The sequence below is a fragment of the Wyeomyia smithii genome, chromosome 2 (genome assembly GCF_029784165.1).
Source record: "Wyeomyia smithii strain HCP4-BCI-WySm-NY-G18 chromosome 2, ASM2978416v1, whole genome shotgun sequence".
Taxonomy (NCBI): domain Eukaryota; kingdom Metazoa; phylum Arthropoda; class Insecta; order Diptera; family Culicidae; genus Wyeomyia; species Wyeomyia smithii.
In genome coordinates this window covers 48,574,135-48,594,682 of record NC_073695.1, presented here as the reverse complement: position 1 = coordinate 48,594,682, position 20,548 = coordinate 48,574,135, and the positions used below count along the sequence as shown (strand labels likewise).

Genomic DNA, 20,548 nt, shown 5'->3' with positions numbered 1-20,548 from the left:
TTGTGGACCCATTAAAGTGGTGAACTTTCCCCAAGTCCCGATGGTTCCAAGTTGGTAATCATGTCGATTATTGGAATAAAAATACCTCAATGCAATCACCGAGCAGTGCAATATCAAGCGCATCTTCAACGAAAATTCACAGACCAGCAGAAACAGAATTTCGTAATCATTCTCAAAACGGGAACAGTAGCGAAGGGGAAGGTAAAATTTTTAAACGGCCATACACTATCCGAACGGGAACTGCAACGGTTTGGTGGTAGAACATTTATGGGACATCGGGAAAAATCAGGTTTGGCTGCACACAGTGATCCCCAGACAGCAAATTTTAATGTTTTCGATTCTTATTTCTGCGTCCTGTTATGCAGCTTTTTCCGTTATGTTGTGCTTTCAATGTTTTGATAAGTGAATAAAGATTTAATTTCAAAAACACGTCTCGGCAACGGAATTTGAAATCAGTGTACTGTTTAATTTCGGATTTAAAAAAAAAAACATTATTAGTATTCGTAACAATATTTATTTAGAGCATCCAAATCAGCAATCACTAAGCTGCACACCAAAATTGGAAGACAACATTGTAGGGCAGCATCCGTTTACCGGTCATTTGGAACGAAATGAAGGTCGTTGCGATGGCTCCTTCCTGGATAAACAAACGGAACCCATATTTCGAGTATCGGTCCGCATTGACCGTCACAAAGTCAATCACATTTGCCGCAGTCTGTAGGTGTTCGAAAGCGATATTTGAAGTGTCGTCAAATTCTTGGGTAATTGTCTACTTACCGGATTCCGATATTGAACCTGAATAGGAGTTAGTGAACCCTTTGTAATGGTTGTCTCATGGCAAAGAGTATCCGTTGGTTGTCTCGAGCCGAAGGAATAACTCAGTTCCGTTGTTTTTGCTCCAGTCATACGGATGTATCCATCTACCAATGAATTTTGAAAGGCACAGAACACAACCAGCACCACAAATCCCCTCAATATCATTGTAAAAAAGTATTACACTTCACCTCTGATGCTATACTGAAACGACTGTGGCATTGAGTCCTTTTTATAGCGTTCAGCGTTATAACCGGAGGGCACCAGCAAATCGGGACCGATCTTGTTCGATAAATGAGTTGCTATTATTCTAATTACTTAATTTGGTGGTTCCTTTATTCCTACAGGTCAGGTATAAAGTTTTCAGTCATCAAAATGTGTCACTAGGTCAATATCATCGTATGCTGCCTACGAAAAAAGGAACGAACATAATTGTGATGCCTGAAAAAATGACAAAAACATTTTTTTCTTAAGAGTGCCCATTTCAGTTTGTTTAGAAGAACAGAAGTTTTGAAAATTTTCCGTTTAAAAAAACTATTCCGAAAGAGATCCGAGATGACTGCTTTTTTATTTCAAATTAAATTTCAAGCAAATTCCTCAAACCAACTCATATCAACTTTTCTCTAATTACTGTCATTACCGAACGGTTATGGTGTCAGAAGCTACGTGAAAACGTATGAAACATTAAAATTGTTTTTATGAAAAAAAACCCTTTTCTTGAGATTCTCCACTTCGATTTGGTCAGAAGAATTTTGAAAACAGATACAGAGAGATTTTGATTTCATCGTTGAAATTGTGTGCGCGGTATTTTTTTCCGCAGGGTTTCAGTAACAAGTTTTATTTTTGTCCACAAAGTGTTAGTGTGGTTTGTGGAGTTTGGAGTATGTGTTTCTCAGGAATCATATGCTTTGATTTTTTGATTGTTCTAGCTTTTGACCAGTTGTTTTACATAATTTGTTATATTTATGACTAGTTCGGCACTTTGTCAATAAATTTAAAAATATATTCAGGCTTATATGTATATTTGCTTTTATTAAATTGTTGAGGCTTTGGATGCATGGAACATTGCCAATTTTCATATTTATTAGGCGTATTAGGCGTACATTGTTAAGAGATAATCGACGTAAACGCCGAGTTCCTGCGCGTATGTGTCGGCCGGGAGGATTAAAGCGGTTGTTCGTAACGCTTCGGTGTAAACGCGTATTCAGCCCGGGCAAGTTTTGCTGATATATGGACTTCCGGCGTGTGGTGATTTCGCGAAGTGAACCCAGATATTTCATCATATCTTTCTTATCTTCATCAACGTTAAGTCGGAGACTGCTCGCGCGTTGCATCTAAATTATTACATCGGAAATCGAAGTAGATTTCGTTGAGTCGATAAATATCATTTCAACCCCCGCGTCTGTACCTTCCATGAGGTCGTATTATCTTCAGATGGATCAACAACGCGCAATAGCTTTAGGTATAAAGAGCATCACCTTACGAGGAGATATACGGTAATTTTAAGTTGTCTCGGTTTAGTCAAAAATCCTGTATCCTCGCGTACGTTTTATTGTTGCGGTGTTACATTGTCAAACTAAATAAGTTCGAATCACATTATGAATATCGTGGCGGATGTAATAAACTTGTAGACGCGGCACTTGTTCTGAAGAACCCGACATTAGCGCATTAGCGCATCGTTTACCAAAACGAACCCTGCTGTATACCTTCCCCTTTATCCAACATCCCAGTGATTTCTCGTGGAAGTGCAGAGGTGTTCTCGGCTTCCAATAAAGCGAGTATCACGTCAACATATTCCTATACAAACTCCTTCTTTGACCTGCATTCGGATGCGGCCGGCGCTGGTATTGCCTAATATAAAGATTTAGGTCACCTGTTTTTACACATTGAGGATGCATGTTGGTCCCAAACATCATCTGTTGGTTCTTTGTGTAATTACAGCTGATCTGGCAAGAACGGAGTAGCAACCGCGGGCGGTCAATCATGCTCATGCTCATGCTCGATTTGGTCAGTAGAATTTTGGGCAATTGACTTATAAAAAATTATTATGAAAAATTATTTTTTTATTTTATCTTTAATCACTTTTTATTTTTAAAACATTTTTTTTGCAGTGTAGGATTCAAAATTTGATTTTCTATATTTTTAAACGATAGTTCTGACAATTCCGCAGCAGTAGCTTGCTAAATTTTCTCTAACTCTTGTCATTATCATACTTCCAAGAGGACACGCAAGAGTCCTTGTCAGAAGTTTTTTTTCCTTGATTCCTCTTTCACTTTGACTTGTTCAGTAGAATTTGGATTACTAAATTGGCTATCCAAACATTTTATTTTGAAAAAAATCTTAGATGACCGATATTTTTATATCAATTTTTGTTTCCATAACGAATCTTGTTCAGTGTAATATCTAAAGATCCATCCAAGATCATTCTTTGACAATTGAGCAGTTCCACAAAAAAAAGTCCCAGATTTGGCTGAAAATTTGAATAGACGTTTCTAAAGGCAAAAGATCCCATTTTGTGTTATTATGTGTTATTATTTTCGAGAGGCTAGGGCCAAAACGGTTTGTTTGATCGGTATGACGTCTTCGGCAAAGTTGTAAATAATAGTTTTGATCATAAGAAAATAAAAAAAAAAATGTTATGATATTTTGAAAAAAAAAGCAATTTTTCCAAGGGACATATTTTTTTGGAAGCACAAAATTATTATCTACAACTTTACCAAAGAGACTATGTCGACCAAACAAATCGTTTTGATTGTAAAAATATTTTTAATTCACCGTAGTGAGCACTATTGGAAATTAAAAATATTTATACAGCCAAAAGGGTTTGAATAATTTGCATAGTGTCTTCGGCAAAGTTGTAGATAACAATTTTGTTCATCCAAAAAGAATATGCCGCTTAAAAAAATTTAATTTTTTTTTTCTTTTAAATATAATAACTTTTTTTTCTTGATTTCTCCATGATCGGACTGGTTGGATATGATAGGCAATCTTTTGTAGTTTTTGTAAAAAAAATGATATTCAAAAAATGAGCTTATTTAGATAAATAATTTTTATGTTTTTTCCAAAAAATAAATAATTTTTTAAGAGTGTATATTTTTTTCGGAGAGAGAAAATTATTATTTACAACTTTATCGAAGACGTCATGCCGATTTGTATGCAAATTCGCACGATTACTGGGGAAGAAGTTTTCAGACAGAGACGGACAGACAGACAGACAGACAGACAGACAGACAGACAGACAGACAGACAGACAGACAGACAGACAGACAGACAGACAGACATACAGACAGACAGACAGACAGACAGACAGACAGACAGACAGACAGACAGACAGACAGACAGACAGACAGACAGACAGACAGACAGACAGACAGACAGACCGACAGACAGACAGACAGACAGACAGACAGACAGACAGACAGACAGACCGACAGACAGACAGACAGACAGACAGACAGACAGACAGACAGACAGACAGACAGACAGACAGACAGACAGACAGACAGACAGACAGACAGACAGACAGACAGACAGACAGACAGACAGACAGACAGACAGACAGACAGACAGACAGACAGACAGACAGACAGACAGACAGACAGACAGACAGACAGACAGACAGACAGACAGACAGACAGACAGACAGACAGACAGACAGACAGACAGACAGACAGACAGACAGACAGACAGACAGACAGACAGACAGACAGACAGACAGACAGACAGACAGACAGACAGACAGACAGACAGACAGACAGACAGACAGACAGACAGACAGACAGACAGACAGACAGACAGACAGACAGACAGACAGACAGACAGACAGACAGACAGACAGACAGACAGACAGACAGACAGACAGACAGACAGACAGACAGACAGACAGACAGACAGACAGACAGACAGACAGACAGACAGACAGACAGACAGACAGACAGACAGACAGACAGATAGACAGTTATTTTTTTTAAATTTGTTTTATTTTTTTATTCAACTCATCATTTTATTCTGTTTAAAATAATGGTCGGTTCATTAAAACTTTCTGTCAGTTTTGTTTATTATTTGTTTCCAAATTCAAATCGATTTTGTCGTGATCAAACTGACTTGCAATGTGCTTTTTAAAATGTTCATCAAAATTTATGTTATAATTTCAAGTTTTCACACATAAAGGGGAAAAATTGACCAACTTTAATACCAATTTTTCAATAAAAAATTGAACTTTTGCAAAAAACAATTTTGCATTCTAATTGAACTTATTATCTTAACATATCATTACCCTATATCATTACCCGCGCATTGGTCTTGACAATGACTTGCTGCACAAATGTCAAAGCAATACCTGTTTCCTGTATTTGGGTTGTGCTTCGCGTTGTTTTTGTTTGGGTACACAAAGCCAAACAGGATCGCTGCACTCGCAGCGGAAAGACGTTAAACTTGCTTGCTCGGAAGAACTTGCAGCTGCAACGGTACATCGTTTCCAAAAATAAAACTTGCGTAAACTGTGCATCCCCCGGCCAATCAGTATAAGAGTGATTGCATTTCTCCGGACCGGTTTAGTCAGTTTGGATTTGCTTTCCGCGAAATAACTTGAATCAAGTTCGAAAATTTTAAGAGCCCACTGCAACACAAACATGCCATCTTATCTTGCACCTTGCACTGCAGTTCTGCTGATGTGCCTGATTATTGGCAGGGCGAATGGGGCCGTCGAGGAGCAAAGTTATTTCTTCGGTTCCCGTGCCGTTACGGACGTTCTGTGTCAGCAGATGACGCTCAGTAAAGGAACGCAGACGCCGGCCACAGTCAGCTATAATACGAATTTGGTGAGTTAAAACTGCTTCGTATTTTGCTTCGATAATTTTAAAACAAAATATTTTGCAGACTACGAAACGAATTGTGATGGTTACCGTTAATGCCGATAAGAATTCTATTCTCGGATATACCGTTCAGATAGCGAGTGGTGCAATCAACTCGACTACCGTTACCTTCAATGTTGTTGGGGCGGCTTACTTGCCGTACAATATTATTTTCGATTTTTACTGTAACCCCTAGAGAAATAAGTTAGTTAAATAAAAACAAAAGTGTGTGATAGGAATTAAACAGTGTGGGTAAAATTCTGTTGAAAAAACTACGCTACCTTCAAGCGTTTAACGACTGGTAATCTAAATTTCAAATTTTTCAATGAATCAATGAATGCGGCTTTTAACTGAATTAATTCTGAATATCCATTCATTTTGCACAATCACTTGGGCTGGCCGCGGTTGTCAGCTTATATCTTCCGCCGTTACCAGTTCAGCGTGTACTCACCGCTTGGACAATAATTTCAAACATATCTCACCTTTATCGGTAAGAATCTGGCCTGATGGAATCAATATTTCTTCGTGCATCTACAAGTTTTCCTTTGATCGGTGCCGCGAGGAAGCACTGACAATATGACTGACCGGGTCCAGTACGATAGGATAGCAAGCTGGCAGATGGAAACCGTATCCGTTGGAGATTATATGTCCTCATTCATTTCATCGGTGGCCTTTGCTCATTTGTCCATTCGTGCGCTGCAGCCAGCAGTGAGGTCTCGCTCGAATGGAATAGACCTGCAGATACGAAAGGGTTAAGTCATCAAATAACAGTGATTTTTGTTGGCGATTGTGGAAGCGGCCAAAGACGTAGAATTTCTTGCCACTTTGCAACTTTGCAACACAAATAGCAAGCGCAAGGACTTCATAGCGAGAAAAAGTGCCACCGCGATCATGCGACATATTTCACATTGCACACGGAACGAGAAAAAAAGGTGAACGAGCGAGCGATCGCCAATTGTGCAGCAGTGGAGTGGTAAAAAGTAGCAAGCTGTAAAGCATTGAGATTTCACGTATAGTCACGCTACTTTATCCAGTTTACACATTTGAGCAGATGGGGTGACAGGAAAATATATCGATTACACACGTAGAATTTGATGCCCAGTTTGGCACGGCGCGATATTGTTTTCTGACCATTGGCGGGTCGCGCCAAAGAAGCCGCCAGGTTGCCGCTTGGGACTGCTAGATGCCGAGTAGAAGTGTACGGTGCTGTCTAAGGATATAATTATTCATTAACATATGAAGGCAACCAAACATCATTATATATCTGATTATCAGGAGTCCAGATTATGTCATAGCTTCGAACGGCACCTTCGTTAATTATATTGCTCAATCAGAATTCATAATGTTAAAATTTCCGACTATTGAAAATATCGTGAAGAATATACGGAACAAGCGTAATTAAAAATTTTCTGAAATTCTGTTTCTGAAAATATTTGTTTTTCAACGGGGCCATCTTGAAAGAATGTTTTAAAGAGATTTTGCTGGCGGTTTCTCTGTTTGCTCGGGTTCCCTCGAAAAGTTTTCCCAGCACTATCGCAATTGTCGCCGCCGCCGTTGTGGGCTTGGCTCCCCTCCCAAAGGCCGAGAGCGTTGTCAACTCGCGGTTGTCCATTTCTGCGCGTAGGGCCGAAGGGCCACAGCAAAAACAAGATATATGGAGATAATTTGTTTACTTTACAAATCTCATCGCTTCCTCGCCAAAGCAGGACGCGGTTTACACGTGTGATCCCACTCGGGGTAACCTCGCCGTGGCCGGCGCTGCGTTACAAGGAGCGCAATGGCGGCGCGACGATCGTGCACGTCGTCGGTTCAACAGCAGATCCCGTGTGCAATTTATACGATATTGCACAATCGATGCATTAGAGATATTCTACTTTACGTACTTCTTTACTCGCTTGTGCGCTGCTTCAGTGGCTCTTTGGCATTTTATTGTTAATCGATACCGTTGCGGAGCATATTTCACAATTTCTCCACATTCAGGCTCAGTGCTACCGTTTCTCTGCCGGTCCGATCGTCCCGAGTCCGTTTACAGGTTTATAAAGGGAGCAAAGAAAAAAAACTTAAGCGTAAGCTGCTTCCAACGGTTTATGGTCTACAGTTGGCTACCGTGCATTCAAGGGCTCTTTCAGGTTGTTTGTCATGCTTTTGCCCCGTTGAAGCATGTGCGGCAGGTTATCGCTGTTGCGGTCTCGGCAAGGTACCTGACTTTGCAGAGTATTGGCATTCTATATCTGGTTCTAACTGCGGATGTAGGCAATAGTATACATAATGAGAGGACAAGTACGGAAATGTATTATGTATTAGTTAACCAATGTTTCACATGCGAGACTAGTCAATTATTTTATGAAAATACTACAAGATATACAGCCCTAGGGTTGCATGAAATGGTGACGTGGGACTGAACACTGTAATTAGAAGGCTTTTTAGTTACAAAGGTTACAGAGTCTGCAGACAGAATTAATTCGTTTGTTCAGTATCTTAGCTATTTTTATTCTCAGCCTACCCTTAAAATTTGTTTTAGAAATTCATTAAAGGGAACATACTTAAATGACGTAGCAATTTCTCCGTGATTTTAAAACCCCCCCTCCCCCCTCGTATCATTTGGTACGTTTGGTTTTGGTACGAAAAGGGACGATGTTTATACAACTTCGCAAGATTTAAGCCTGTTGACAACATAAAAAAGTTCCGGAATTCGCAAAAAAACCTAATCCCTACACTTACCAGCTTTGAAAAGAAACGAGTACCTATCTTGTAATTTTCACTATTAAAAGCCACAAAGAACCAACGATTTTTTTTTCAAAACAGATTGTGTGTTTGGAAATCCGAGCGATGGTTTATGTAGCAGAGCTTTCAGAAGATTTCAGGATGCCACAGGTAAAACGATTTCGACAGCTCTCGCTGGAAAACTTTGTGCAATGTTTAAGTGTATTTTAGTATACATTTTCCCTGTAACAAAAATCTGTCTTTCAAAATAAATACTACGTCAATTTTAATCCAACCCCTACCCCATCCTTGTCACAGCTTGTCACAAAACGAGGATATCCCCCCTCCCCCCATAAATGATACGTCATTTAAGTATGCTCCCAAACAACGCTCGAAAGAATTTCGTTTACACTTGGCGATACTGTGCCTGTAGCCAACGTTATCATAATGAATGGTTTTGTCTTATTTAATCCCGATCAAAACAAATTTATTATATGAATCTTACTCTGAAAATAATTTCGAAGCCTTAACAAAGGTTCACTAATAGGGAAACTTAGATAGGATGTTGAACTAAAAAAAAATAATAATTACCAGCAAAAAATCGTAGCAATCAACAATTACAACGAAGGTAAAATTTAAAAAGATTTATTTTAGTTTTTTGCTTAACAAGTTTTTTTATTTGTCCACAATTACATACCTACTGTATTACGATGACAGCTAATATACGTAGGTGTCTTATTTGATAAGTTTGAATAAATCTTAGTAAAGGAACAAAAAATTCACAGGCATTTGCCGGCTCCTACTCTTCTATAAATTTGTATTTTTAGGAATTTACTCTCCAGATATTATGCCGGTCACGATTATTTGGTTACCACAGGAGATAAAATAACTAAAAATGTTCAATTCGTGTTGAGTAATTTATGATTTTTATGGTAACCATATTCATGAGATAAACTTTGACTCGCCTTTAGCCACAGTATTGCAGTTTTTCCTTGATTCCACGCGATTAGAAGTCGTATACCGCTACAATGATAGACGACGAGAGACTAGCGGTGCTCTGCTTTCCATATACTGTAAGATACTGTAGCCTTTACCAGCATGTTTGCTTTCAAGACATCAGTTTTTATTACGCTCTTACAACAGGTTTAGAAATAATTCAAAAAAAGGGTTGTTTCAAACTTTTTGAAAAACTTTTTACCTTCGAGACATCAAATTAGTCTAATGTCGAATTCGTTTTTACGGCAGGACTATCCCGTCCCGGACTACGCTTTGCAGCTGAAAAAAAAAAAACACTTTCCGAGCAGTTACAATGGTGTGCGTAATACCAGAGGTAGCTGTTACTTTTGTTTTGGTCATTATCGCCATTGTCTTATATCGCATTTGTGCTACTGTACGATAAATTTGCCAATTTTCTGAAAAATGACAAAATAACAAAATGAAATAAATAAATAAAACCTGATGTTTGACACGCGAAGAACGATAATCAAAGCAAACCGATTTGACACATTTTTCTGTTGATTTTGACACATACGTGTGAATGTGTTGGTGTCTTTAAAACTGCACTCTGTTTCTTGCGCGGACTGTCCGGGACAGAAAAAGGGTAGTCCGGGATAGTCCGGGATAGTCCGGAAAATGTAAAAAAAAAACAGTGATAGGACAAAGTGTAGTCCGCGGGGAAGCTACACCTCAAAAACGAAAACGACATAAGTTCAAGGAAAAAAAAAATATCGCACGCTTAGCCTTGGGGCTAATAGCGGTCTCGATCAACTAGATTAGTTGAGAGAAGTCGTTATCGATATTGTTTTTGGCATATTTTGCATGTGTAGGATAAGTACAACGATACACCGTGCCCCAGTGCTGAGTCGAGAAAATTTCCAGCTCGAAAAGATCCTCGACTCGATCGGGAATCGAACCCGATATCACAAACGTGTGGGAGAGCTAGCCGACCGACATCGCTAACCACAGAACCACGGGGACCGGGGAAGTTCAAGGAAGCAAACATAAGTTGACCTATTAGGACGGGAGTACTCTGTCAATTTTTTTCATGTCGTCTGTGCAAGGAATGCGTGCATGTGATTGGTTTATTGTTCGCGTAAATTAGTCCTTAACCTTTTTTTTATCGATTTTTACCGCTTTGCAATGAAAAAGAAGGTAACTAGCGTTTTACAAAATTGTCCAACATTTTATCTATCCAACAACACATTAGTTAGGCGACATCTATAAAGTACGTCACCAAAATTTTGATTAAATTTTCCTCCCCCCTTGCCACATTTTGTCACACATTGACGAACCCCCCCTGGAGGTACTTCTCCACGTCACAGCAACTCCCATACCCTATGGAAAAAAAATTTAACCCTGAGTGTCCTACCCAGCGTTGCCAGGTATCCAGATTTATGTGGATTATCCAGATTTTTGAACATGTATCCAGGTAAACAGATTTGATGCCCAATCTTCTAGATTTATCATAAATGATCCAGATTTTATTTTCTCTGTTTCGCAAAAAGGTCATCACTTCAAATTTGACGGAAAGTTTTGCAACTTCGTTACTTCAAATGTTGGGTACCCCACGAAAAAATTACCTTTTGCCTCACAAAATGACTGCAAGATTTTTTTTTTTTGCTTTTTCCAGATTTAAAAAAAAATGACCTGGCAACGCTGGTCCTACCCAGAGTGCCTGCCAGTAGGGCTCGAGGTTCGATACTGACCTAACAAGTCAGTCGATGTAAGTTGAAATCCCGGCTCGGGAGAACCTTGGAGTGTCAGTAGGATGGTAGCGCAATTGTATTGTACACTAGCTGAATGTACACGGCCTTGCTCGTGTAAAAATTTCTGCTTTTTCCATAATATTTCATATTTCCATATATTTTCCAACCCATTATTTCAAAAAAACTTTCTATTTTAGTTATAAACTTGCTTATATACCTTTTTCGTTGATCAACAACCGATGCGGAGGCATTCCAGCTGGGTCGAGTGAGTTCTAAGATTCCGTTGGAAAATGCATTGCCTCATCAGCATATTCGACGGTATCGATTGACTTACAATATACTCAAATTACACTGAAGCTAAGCTTACCTAAGCTTACCTCTGATAGTTAAAATTATTGCTTGCTATGTCTTCTCGTTTTTTTTTGTGTAACCAATATCAATATCATTCTTATAGTTGGACATCAGTATTCATGAATTAATTAACAATTTGGAGACACGGGGACTATCTCCACATTTTCCTCAAGTTTTGAATAACTTCCAATGCAGACAAACAACCCTCACTATACCAAACGTTCGGACAACAATTTTCGGTTTTGGGGAGTCAGCTCTGACCTATGAACTTAATATCAGGGAGTATTTGAATATTTTTCTTCTTGAAAATAGCGTTTGACACCCGTTGCCGTTTTCTGAACATGGTTCTCTTTCTAGAAATATTGACAGTATTTAACCATTTTACTCAGTTTTACACAGCTTGACAGAAAGCAGAAATCGCGGAATTGATTTCAAAACAACCTTTCAATATTACGTCCAAGCCTTCTTCTGTATTCTAGTATCCTTTCCAGAAAATGTAATCCGCCATGTACGATTTAAAAATTGCGTCAGACATAAATATTTGGATTCTGGACGTCATCTTGACATCGAAAATATACATATTGCAGAGCATTTATTCGTTTTTCGTAAACATCTGAAACCGGAAGTCGCCATATTGAATTTAAAAAATGTCGTTGGACTTTTATTTCTGGTTTTAAGGGTCATCCTGGTTCCGGAAAACCAATGTTTGGAGGTTTGTAAACGTTTTTTACAGTTATATATATATACAATATATATATATATATATATATATATATATATATATATATATATATATATATATATATATATATATATATATATATATATATATATATATATATATATATATATATATATATATATATATATATATATATATATATATATATATATATATATATATATATATATACAATATATAGAAGAGAAGTTTTGTATGTATGTATGTATGTATGTTCCAGCATAACTCTCGAAGGCCTGAACCGATTTCAACCAAACTTGGCATACGTGTTCTTTGTACAAAGGAAGTGGTCATAGAAATATTGGATAGGGGGAGGGGTCACCCTTAAAGAAGGAGGGGGTCAAAAGTTATAAATTTTCATACATAATGGAAACCTTTTTTTTTTTTTTTTCTTCTTCACATAACATTTATTTGACACGGCACAAATACAATTTAATGTTTAACGGCGCCAATTATATCTGTTGACTTAAAAACTAAAGCAAATTTTTTATCCTCGCTGCCGACTACGAGCTGAAATTAAGTCTAACTTAAAACTAGCATGGGATTTCCAATCAGTGTTTTGTTGTTCAATGGTCGTCTGATAATCGTCGAATGGCATGTATGGATTCGTTCTGCTGAGCCACGATGTCGTGAGTTGGGACAGAGGCTCGTAGTCCTTGGGTCCTGGTTCTGTTGTGCGGGGTCTGGTTGCTGGTTTTGTGCTTAAGGTTCAAACGTGTTCTTGTCGTTTTGTTGGGTGTAGACGGAGGGGAACGGGACTAGACTGGGGCGTGGATGGATTTCAGGAAAACGTATATAAGGGACATGTAGGATAGGTCACGGCTCGCCAAGACATCACGAACAGGAACAGCCGGCCGTCTACCCTCGGCCTGCAGGGAAGCTATTAATTTAGACCTGGCGTCACGGTGTACAGGGCATGACCAAACCACATGCTCTATGTCGTGATAACCTTCACCACAGGCACAGATACCACTTTCCCCGAGCCCAACACGACGGAGGAGCGCGTCAAATCTATAGTGATTGGACATAAGCCGGGACATCACGCAAATGAAATCCCGACCTACATCCAACCCCTTGAACCACGGGTTCGTCGATACTTTGGGGATTATGGAATGTAACCACCTTCCCAATTCCCCTCTGGTCCAAGCATTTTGCCAACTGATGATCGTATTCTGACGTACAAGTGCGAAAAATTCATTAAAGGCAATTGGTCTTTCATAAATATCACCGTTTGTTGCGCCCACCTTAGCCAAAGAGTCCGCTTTCTCATTACCCGGTATCGAGCAGTGAGAAGGGACCCACGCTAAGGTAATCTGAGTAGATTTTTCGGATAAAGCACTCAGATGTTCCCGTATTTTCCCCAGGAAATACGGAGAGTGCTTAACATCTTTCATCGATCGGAGAGCCTCAATGGAACTGAGACTGTCCGTAAAGATGAAATAATGGTCCGTGGGCATTTTTTCGATAATCCCTAGGGTGTACTGAATTGCAGCTAATTCTGCGACGTAAACAGAAGCAGGATTATCGAGCTTATGGGAGACGGTTAAATTGTTATTGAAGATACCGAAGCCAGTGGACCCATCAAGAAGTGATCCGTCAGTGTAGTACATATTGTCGCAGTTGATGTTTCGATATTTATTGGAAAAAATTTTAGGGATCTGCTGCACGCGTAAATGATCCGGGATTCCACGAGTTTCTTCTATCATGGATGTATCGAAAAACACAGTAGAATCAGAAGTATTTGATAAGTCGACACGATTTGGAATATTCGAAGAAGGGTTAATATTATGGGACATGTGATTGAAATACAATGTCATAAAACGGGTTTGAGAATTAAGTTCGATTAACCTTTCAAAATTTTCAATCACGGGACGGTTCAAGACCTCACATTTGATTAGAATACGAGAAGACAGGCTCCAGAAGCGGTTTTTCAATGGTAGTACTCCAGCTAAAACCTCCAAACTCATCGTATGGGTCGACTGCATGCAACCTAGGGCGATACGCAAACAACGATATTGTATTCGCTCCAGTTTGATCAAATGTGTGTTTGCTGCGGAGCGGAAGCAGAAACACCCGTATTCAATAACAGACAATATCGTTGTTTGGTAAAGCCTTATAAGGTCTCCTGGATGGGCTCCCCACCATTGTCCGGTTATTGTACGAAGAAAATTCACTCTTTGTTGACATTTTTTCATCAGATACCTCACGTGACAACCCCAGGTGCCTTTAGAGTCGAACCAGACACCAAGATATTTGTGTACCAAAACCTGAGAAATCGTTTTACCCATTAATTGTGTTTGAAGCTGAGCAGGTTCATGCTTCCTAGAAAAAACTACTATCTCAGTCTTCTCCGGAGAGAATTCGATACCTAGCTGTAAAGCCCAAGCAGACAAATTGTCCAAGGTATCTTGCAATGGTCCTTGCAAATCGGCAGCTTTGGCTCCTGTAACAGAGATTACACTGTCGTCTGCAAGTTGTCTTATCGTGCATGAATTTGCCAGACATTCGTCGATGTCATTTACATAAAAGTTGTAAAGAAGGGGGCTTAAACATGAGCCCTGGGGAAGACCCATGTAGCTAATGCGAAAAGTTGCCAAATCGCCATGCGTAAAATGCATGTGCTTTTCGGACAACAAATTGTGCAAAAAATTGTTCAAAATTGGAGAAAATCCTTGTCGGTGAAGTTTACCCGAAAGAATGTCAATAGAAACGGAATCAAAAGCCCCCTTAATGTCCAAGAACGCAGACGCCATTTGTTCTTTACGAGCATACGCCAGCTGAATATCTGTTGAAAGCAACGCAAGACAATCATTCGTCCCTTTGGCACGGCGGAAGCCAAATTGAGTTTCTGATAGTAGACCATTTGATTCGACCCAGTGGTCTAAACGACGGAGTATCATTTTTTCCATCAATTTCCGGATACAGGATAGCATTGCAATCGGCCTATAAGAGTTGTGATTAGAAGCTGGTTTCCCTGGTTTTTGGATGGCGATCACCTTCACTTGCCTCCAATCCTGCGGTACAATGTTTTGCTCCAGGAACTTATTGAACAAGTTCAACAAGCGCCTCTTGGCATTGCCGGGTAGATTCTTCAACAAGTTGAATTTGATTCTATCTAATCCAGGCGCGTTATTGTTACAGGACAGGAGGGCAACTGAAAGTTCTGCCATCGTAAAAGGTGATTCTATCGCGTCGTGGCCCGGAGACGCATCGCGAACAATATTTTGCTCAGGAACAGAGTCCGGACATACTTTCCTGGCAAAATCAAATATCCACCTACTTGAAGACTCCTCGCTTTCGTTGACCGTTACGCGATTCCGCATTCTTCGGGCTGTGTTCCAAAGAGTGCTCATCGATGTCTCCCTCGACGTCTCGTTCACGAACCGACGCCAATATCCACGTTTCTTTGCTTTAGCCAAGCTTTTAAGCTTGGTATCAAGCTCCGAATACCGTAAATAGTCGCCAGGTATACCTCCCGTCTGGTAGGCCTTAAACGCGTCGGATCTTTGCGTGTAGACATCGGAGCACTCTTGGTCCCACCACGGAGTGGGAGGCCGTTCTTTGATCGTTACGCCGGGATATTTCTTCGTTTGGGCTTGCAACGCGGCGTCGAGAATCAAGCCCGCGAGGAGGTTGTATTCTTCAAGTGGTGAATGATGTTGAATCGACTCGACCGCTTTTGAAATCATTTCCTCGTATAACTTCCAATCGACATTTCGTGTGAGGTCATACGGAATGTCAATTGGTCGCATGCGAGTTGAACCGTTAGTAATTGAAATAAGAATAGGCAGATGGTCGCTACCGTGAGGATCGAGGATTACCTTCCATGTGCAATCCAACCGTAGCGACGTCGAACATAAGGATAGATCCAAAGCGCTTGGGCGCGCTGGAGGTTTCGGGATACGTGTCATTTCACCGTTGTTTAAAATAGTCATGTCGAAGTCATCGCAAAGGTTATAGATTAAAGAGGAGCGGTTATCATTGTATGGGGAACCCCAAGCCACGCCATGAGAGTTGAAGTCTCCCAAAATCAAACGTGGCGAGGGAAGAAGTTCTATTAAATCAAAGAGCAGCCGTTGCCCAACCTGTGCTCTGGGAGGAATATATATTGAGGCAATACAAAGCTCTTTACCTTGTATTGTCATTTGACATGCGACAACTTCGATGCCTGGAATCGAGGGGAGGTTAATACGATAGAAAGAATAGCACTTTTTAATCCCTAAAAGTACTCCTCCATATGGGGTGTCTCGATCAAGGCGAATAATATTAAAATCATGGAAGTTGAGATCAATATTTGAAGTAAGCCAAGTTTCACAAAGGGAAAATGCATCGCATTTGTTTTTATTTATCAAAACTTTAAACGAATCAATTTTTGGTAAAATACTTCTACAATTCCACTGTAAGACAGAGATAGAATCCTTCATATACGCAGTTGAATTAGGCATCGAAGGATACAATCGCTGCAAGGAGAGGCCATTGGGCAGTCAACTGCTTCAAAAATGATCTAACTGTTGGGAGGAATGCTGTAAGAAAAATTTTAATTGGATCGGGTACATTGAAAGTTTCAAAAATCCAGTCCACAATGTCAGAAAATTTCACTAATCCAGAGTTTGTTTCATCAACTGGGAGTGTAAAAGGAGCAACTGGGGTTTTAGATGTTCCTGGCAGTGCTGGGAACTCCTTCTGGGACTTTAAATTTGCCAGCCCAGGAGGAGTTTGCTTCGGTTTTTCCGCAGCACTGTTTGGTTTGTTTGTATCTTTCATTTCACTTTGAGAAATCTTAGAACCTTTTCTGGGAAGTTTAGGAGAGGAAATATTTTTCCTCTTTCTAGACTCCCCAGGATTGGCGTAAGATGCTCCCGCTGGTGAATCGTCAGAATCGGTTTCTTCAGAGGGCAACAGATCGAAGGGGTTCGAAGTAACGGGAGAAGTGGTAACGGTCTTCTTCAGCATGTCAGCGTAGGAACGCTTTGAACGCTCTTTGAGAGACCGTTTTATTTTATCCCTGCGCTGCATGTACACCGCACATGTCGAGAGCTCATGCAGATTTTCTCCGCAGTGAATACACTTTTCAGCGTTAACACTGCAAGAATCTTCCGCATGAGACTCCCCACACTTGCCACAACGTGCCTTATTGCAGCAGTAGGCGGCTGTATGGCCTAACTGCTTGCAATTCAGGCAGTTCATGACGCGGGGCACGTAGAGCCTCACAGGGAGACGAACCCGGTGGATCGAGACGTGGCTTGGTAGTGCAGACCCGGCGAACGTAACTCGAAACGAGTCTGACGGAGTGTATACTGTTTTGCCACCGATGATCGATGCTGACCGCAATTGCTTGCAGTCGAGCACCTTTACTTCGGGACACGTTTTGTTCTTGAAGCACCCTTTGGCACTTTGCAGTATACACTCGACGGACAGACTCGAATCGGTTATGACACCGTCGATCTCCACGTCTCGTGCGGGTATGTAAACGCGATACTCGCGTGTGAAGAGCTCAGAGCAAGCTATATCGTTGGCCTCTTTCAGGTTACCGACCACGACACGGAGCTTGTTAGGCCGGACCTTGGAAATTTCGGTCACGCCCTTGTACTCCTTCGTCAGGTCTTTAGAAATCTGCAAGAGGTTCAACTGTTTCGATTTCGGTCCCGCCTTTGGCCGAAAATAGACAGTATAGCTGCCCTGGGCTCCGTCTGGGTAAAGCCTGGGGCGAGGGGGGACTGAAGAATGAACAGGGGAGGGGGTAACAGAAGGGTCAGGGTCAGAGGGGTTCGGGGATGGTGGCGCGGGAGGCGAGGGATCTACATCCATCGCGCTATGTTTAGCGCACTAGCGCTGACAAGAACACGTACCTTTTTATTTCTCCCTTCCAGTAAGGTTGGTTGTCCGATCATTCGAAGTAGCAGCCGTTACAGCCAGCAGCACCAATACAGCAGCACCAAACAGCCACCAGCAGCGAGCCAGGTGTGAGATCACTCCACACAGCGATACGACTCGCTGACACTGATGGCTTCTTCTTTTTCCTCGTTTGTGTCTCGTCCACTGCTGTAGCACAATCCAGCCAGCAGCCAAATCGGCTTACGCACCAGCTGGCAGTCACGATGCGAAACAGTTGCACAAAGGAACGACCTTGAACCCGGATTTATTTCACTCGACCAGGCAAACAATGCCAACACTTGTTCACACGTCTTTTGTTTTATACTCTATCGGACCGATCACCAAACACGTCCAGTACTGATGCGTGTTCGGCACAGAATGTAATGGAAACCTTTCATTAAAATTTGATGATTTTCGGGTTCTTGGTCATGTTTGGAGGCCGGAAGTTGATGTCCAGAGACCGAAACATGATGCTCGATGCCATTTTCAATCCAAGATGGCGACTTCCGGTTTCTTGGGAGCCATTTAAAACTGTGGAAAACGCTCACAAACCCCCCAATGTTGGTATTTCCGGAGCAAAAATTACTCTTAAGAACCGGTTATCGATGTCTGACGATATTTTGAAACTTGGGTTGCCGACTTCCGGTTTCTGGAAATCTGCGAAAATTATTAATTGAATTATATACTTGGAAATATGTATTTTCGGAATCGAAATGACGTCGTCATACGAAAATCGATGATATATTTCCAAATATTGGCCTTTTTTAAAACGCAGTGACGTCTGTTTGCAGCCGAAAATCGGCTTTTGTGCAAATGTTTCTAGAGAAGTGTTTCGAAACATCAAACAACATTGATCCGTTTTTTGAACGATTTCTTGACAGTAAAAATTTGGTTAAGAGCATCGATCAAATAAGATAAGGGCTCCTAAAATCCAGCTATTTATTTAAAAAACAAGTTTTGTATGTATGTACGTATGTTCCAGCATAGCTCTCGAATTACTGTACCGATTTTAACCAAACTTGGCATACGTGCTCTTTGTACAGAGGAAGTGGTCATAGTAATATTGGGAAGAGGAAGGAGCAACTCCCAAAGGAGGAGGGGGTCTTAATTGGTCAGAAAATCAAGTTTTTTCCTGCGTTATGGGAACTTTCTGAATGAATACGATAGTTTTTAGGCCTTTGGTCATATCTGGAGACCGAAAATTGAAGAAATTGAAGAGAATTCCAGAGACTGGAACTTGATGTCGAAAAGAGAAAGGGGCAGCTATAAAAGATTTTCATGCCCTCGGTCGGTCATGGCCAGTTGATGTCTAGGGACCGGTCATATGTTTTTCTAAAACAAAGATGGCGACTTTTGGTTTCTGGGAAGCTGTATACAACTGTAAAAAACTTTACAAACCTCCAAACATTGGTTTTCCGGAACCAGGATGACCCTTAAAAACCAGAAATAAAAGTCCAACGACATTTTTTAAATTCAATATGGCGACTTCCGGTTTCAGATTTTTACGAAAAACGAATATATGCTCTGCAATATGTATATTTTCGATATCAAGATGTCGTCCAGAATCCAAATATTTATGCCTGACGCAATTTTTAAATCATACATGGCGGATTACATTTTCTGGAAAGGTTACTAGAATACAGAAGAAGGCTTGGACGTAATATTGAAAGGTTGTTTTGAAATCAATTCCGCGATTTCTGCTTTCTGTCAAGCTGTGTAAAACTGAGTAAAATGGTTAAATATTGTCAATATTTCTTGAAAGAGAACCATGTTCAGAAAACGGCAACGGGCGTCAAACGCTATTTTCAAGAAGAAAAATATTCAAATACTCCCTGATATTAGGTTCATAGGTCAGAGCTGACTCCCCAAAACCGAAAATTGTTGTCCGAACGTTTGGTATAGTGAGGGTTGTTTGTCTGCATTGGAAGTTATTCAAAACTCGAGGAAAATGTGGAGATAGTCCCCGTGTCTCCAAATTGTTAATTAATTCATGAATACTGATGTCCAACTATAAGAATGATATTGATATTGGTTACACAAAAAAAAAAAACGAGAAGACATAGCAAGCAATAATTTTAACTATCAGAGGTAAGCTTAGGCTATTGATTATGTAATTTCAGTGTAATTTGAGTATATTGTAAGTCAATCGATACCGTCGAATATGCTGATGAGGCAATGCATTTTCCAACGGAATCTTAGAACTCACTCGACCCAGCTGGAATGCCTCCGCATCGGTTGTTGATCAACGAAAAAGGTATATAAGCAAGTTTATAACTAAAATAGAAAGATTTTTTGAAATAATGGGTTGGAAAATATATGGAAATATGAAATATTATGGAAAAAGCAGAAATTTTTACACGAGCAAGGCCGTGTACATTCAGCTAGTGTACAATACAATTGCGCTACCATCCTACTGACACTCCAAGGTTCTCCCGAGCCGGGATTTCAACTTACATCGACTGACTTGTTAGGTCAGTATCGAACCTCGAGCCCTACTGGCAGGCACT

General features: G+C 40.4%; 1 protein-coding gene across 1 annotated transcript; it reads left to right on the top strand.

Moving 5' to 3' along the window:
• The first annotated feature begins 5,352 nt into the window (after positions 1-5,352).
• LOC129724110 (uncharacterized) lies at positions 5,353-5,910 on the top strand. Its single transcript, XM_055678744.1, has 2 exons — positions 5,353-5,633; positions 5,692-5,910. The coding sequence occupies exons 1-2, from the start codon at positions 5,445-5,447 to the stop codon at positions 5,860-5,862; spliced, it is 360 nt and encodes a 119-aa protein (XP_055534719.1). The 5' UTR covers positions 5,353-5,444; the 3' UTR covers positions 5,863-5,910.
• The last annotated feature ends 14,638 nt before the right edge of the window (positions 5,911-20,548 follow it).

Bases quoted from the DNA above. Each gene is read 5' to 3' on its own strand.
- LOC129724110 (XM_055678744.1), top strand. From the start codon at position 5,445: ATGCCATCTTATCTTGCACCTTGCACTGCAGTTCTGCTGATGTGCCTG. The intron at 5,634-5,691 runs GTGAGTTAAAAC...AATATTTTGCAG, and splicing joins TCAGCTATAATACGAATTTG to ACTACGAAACGAATTGTGAT.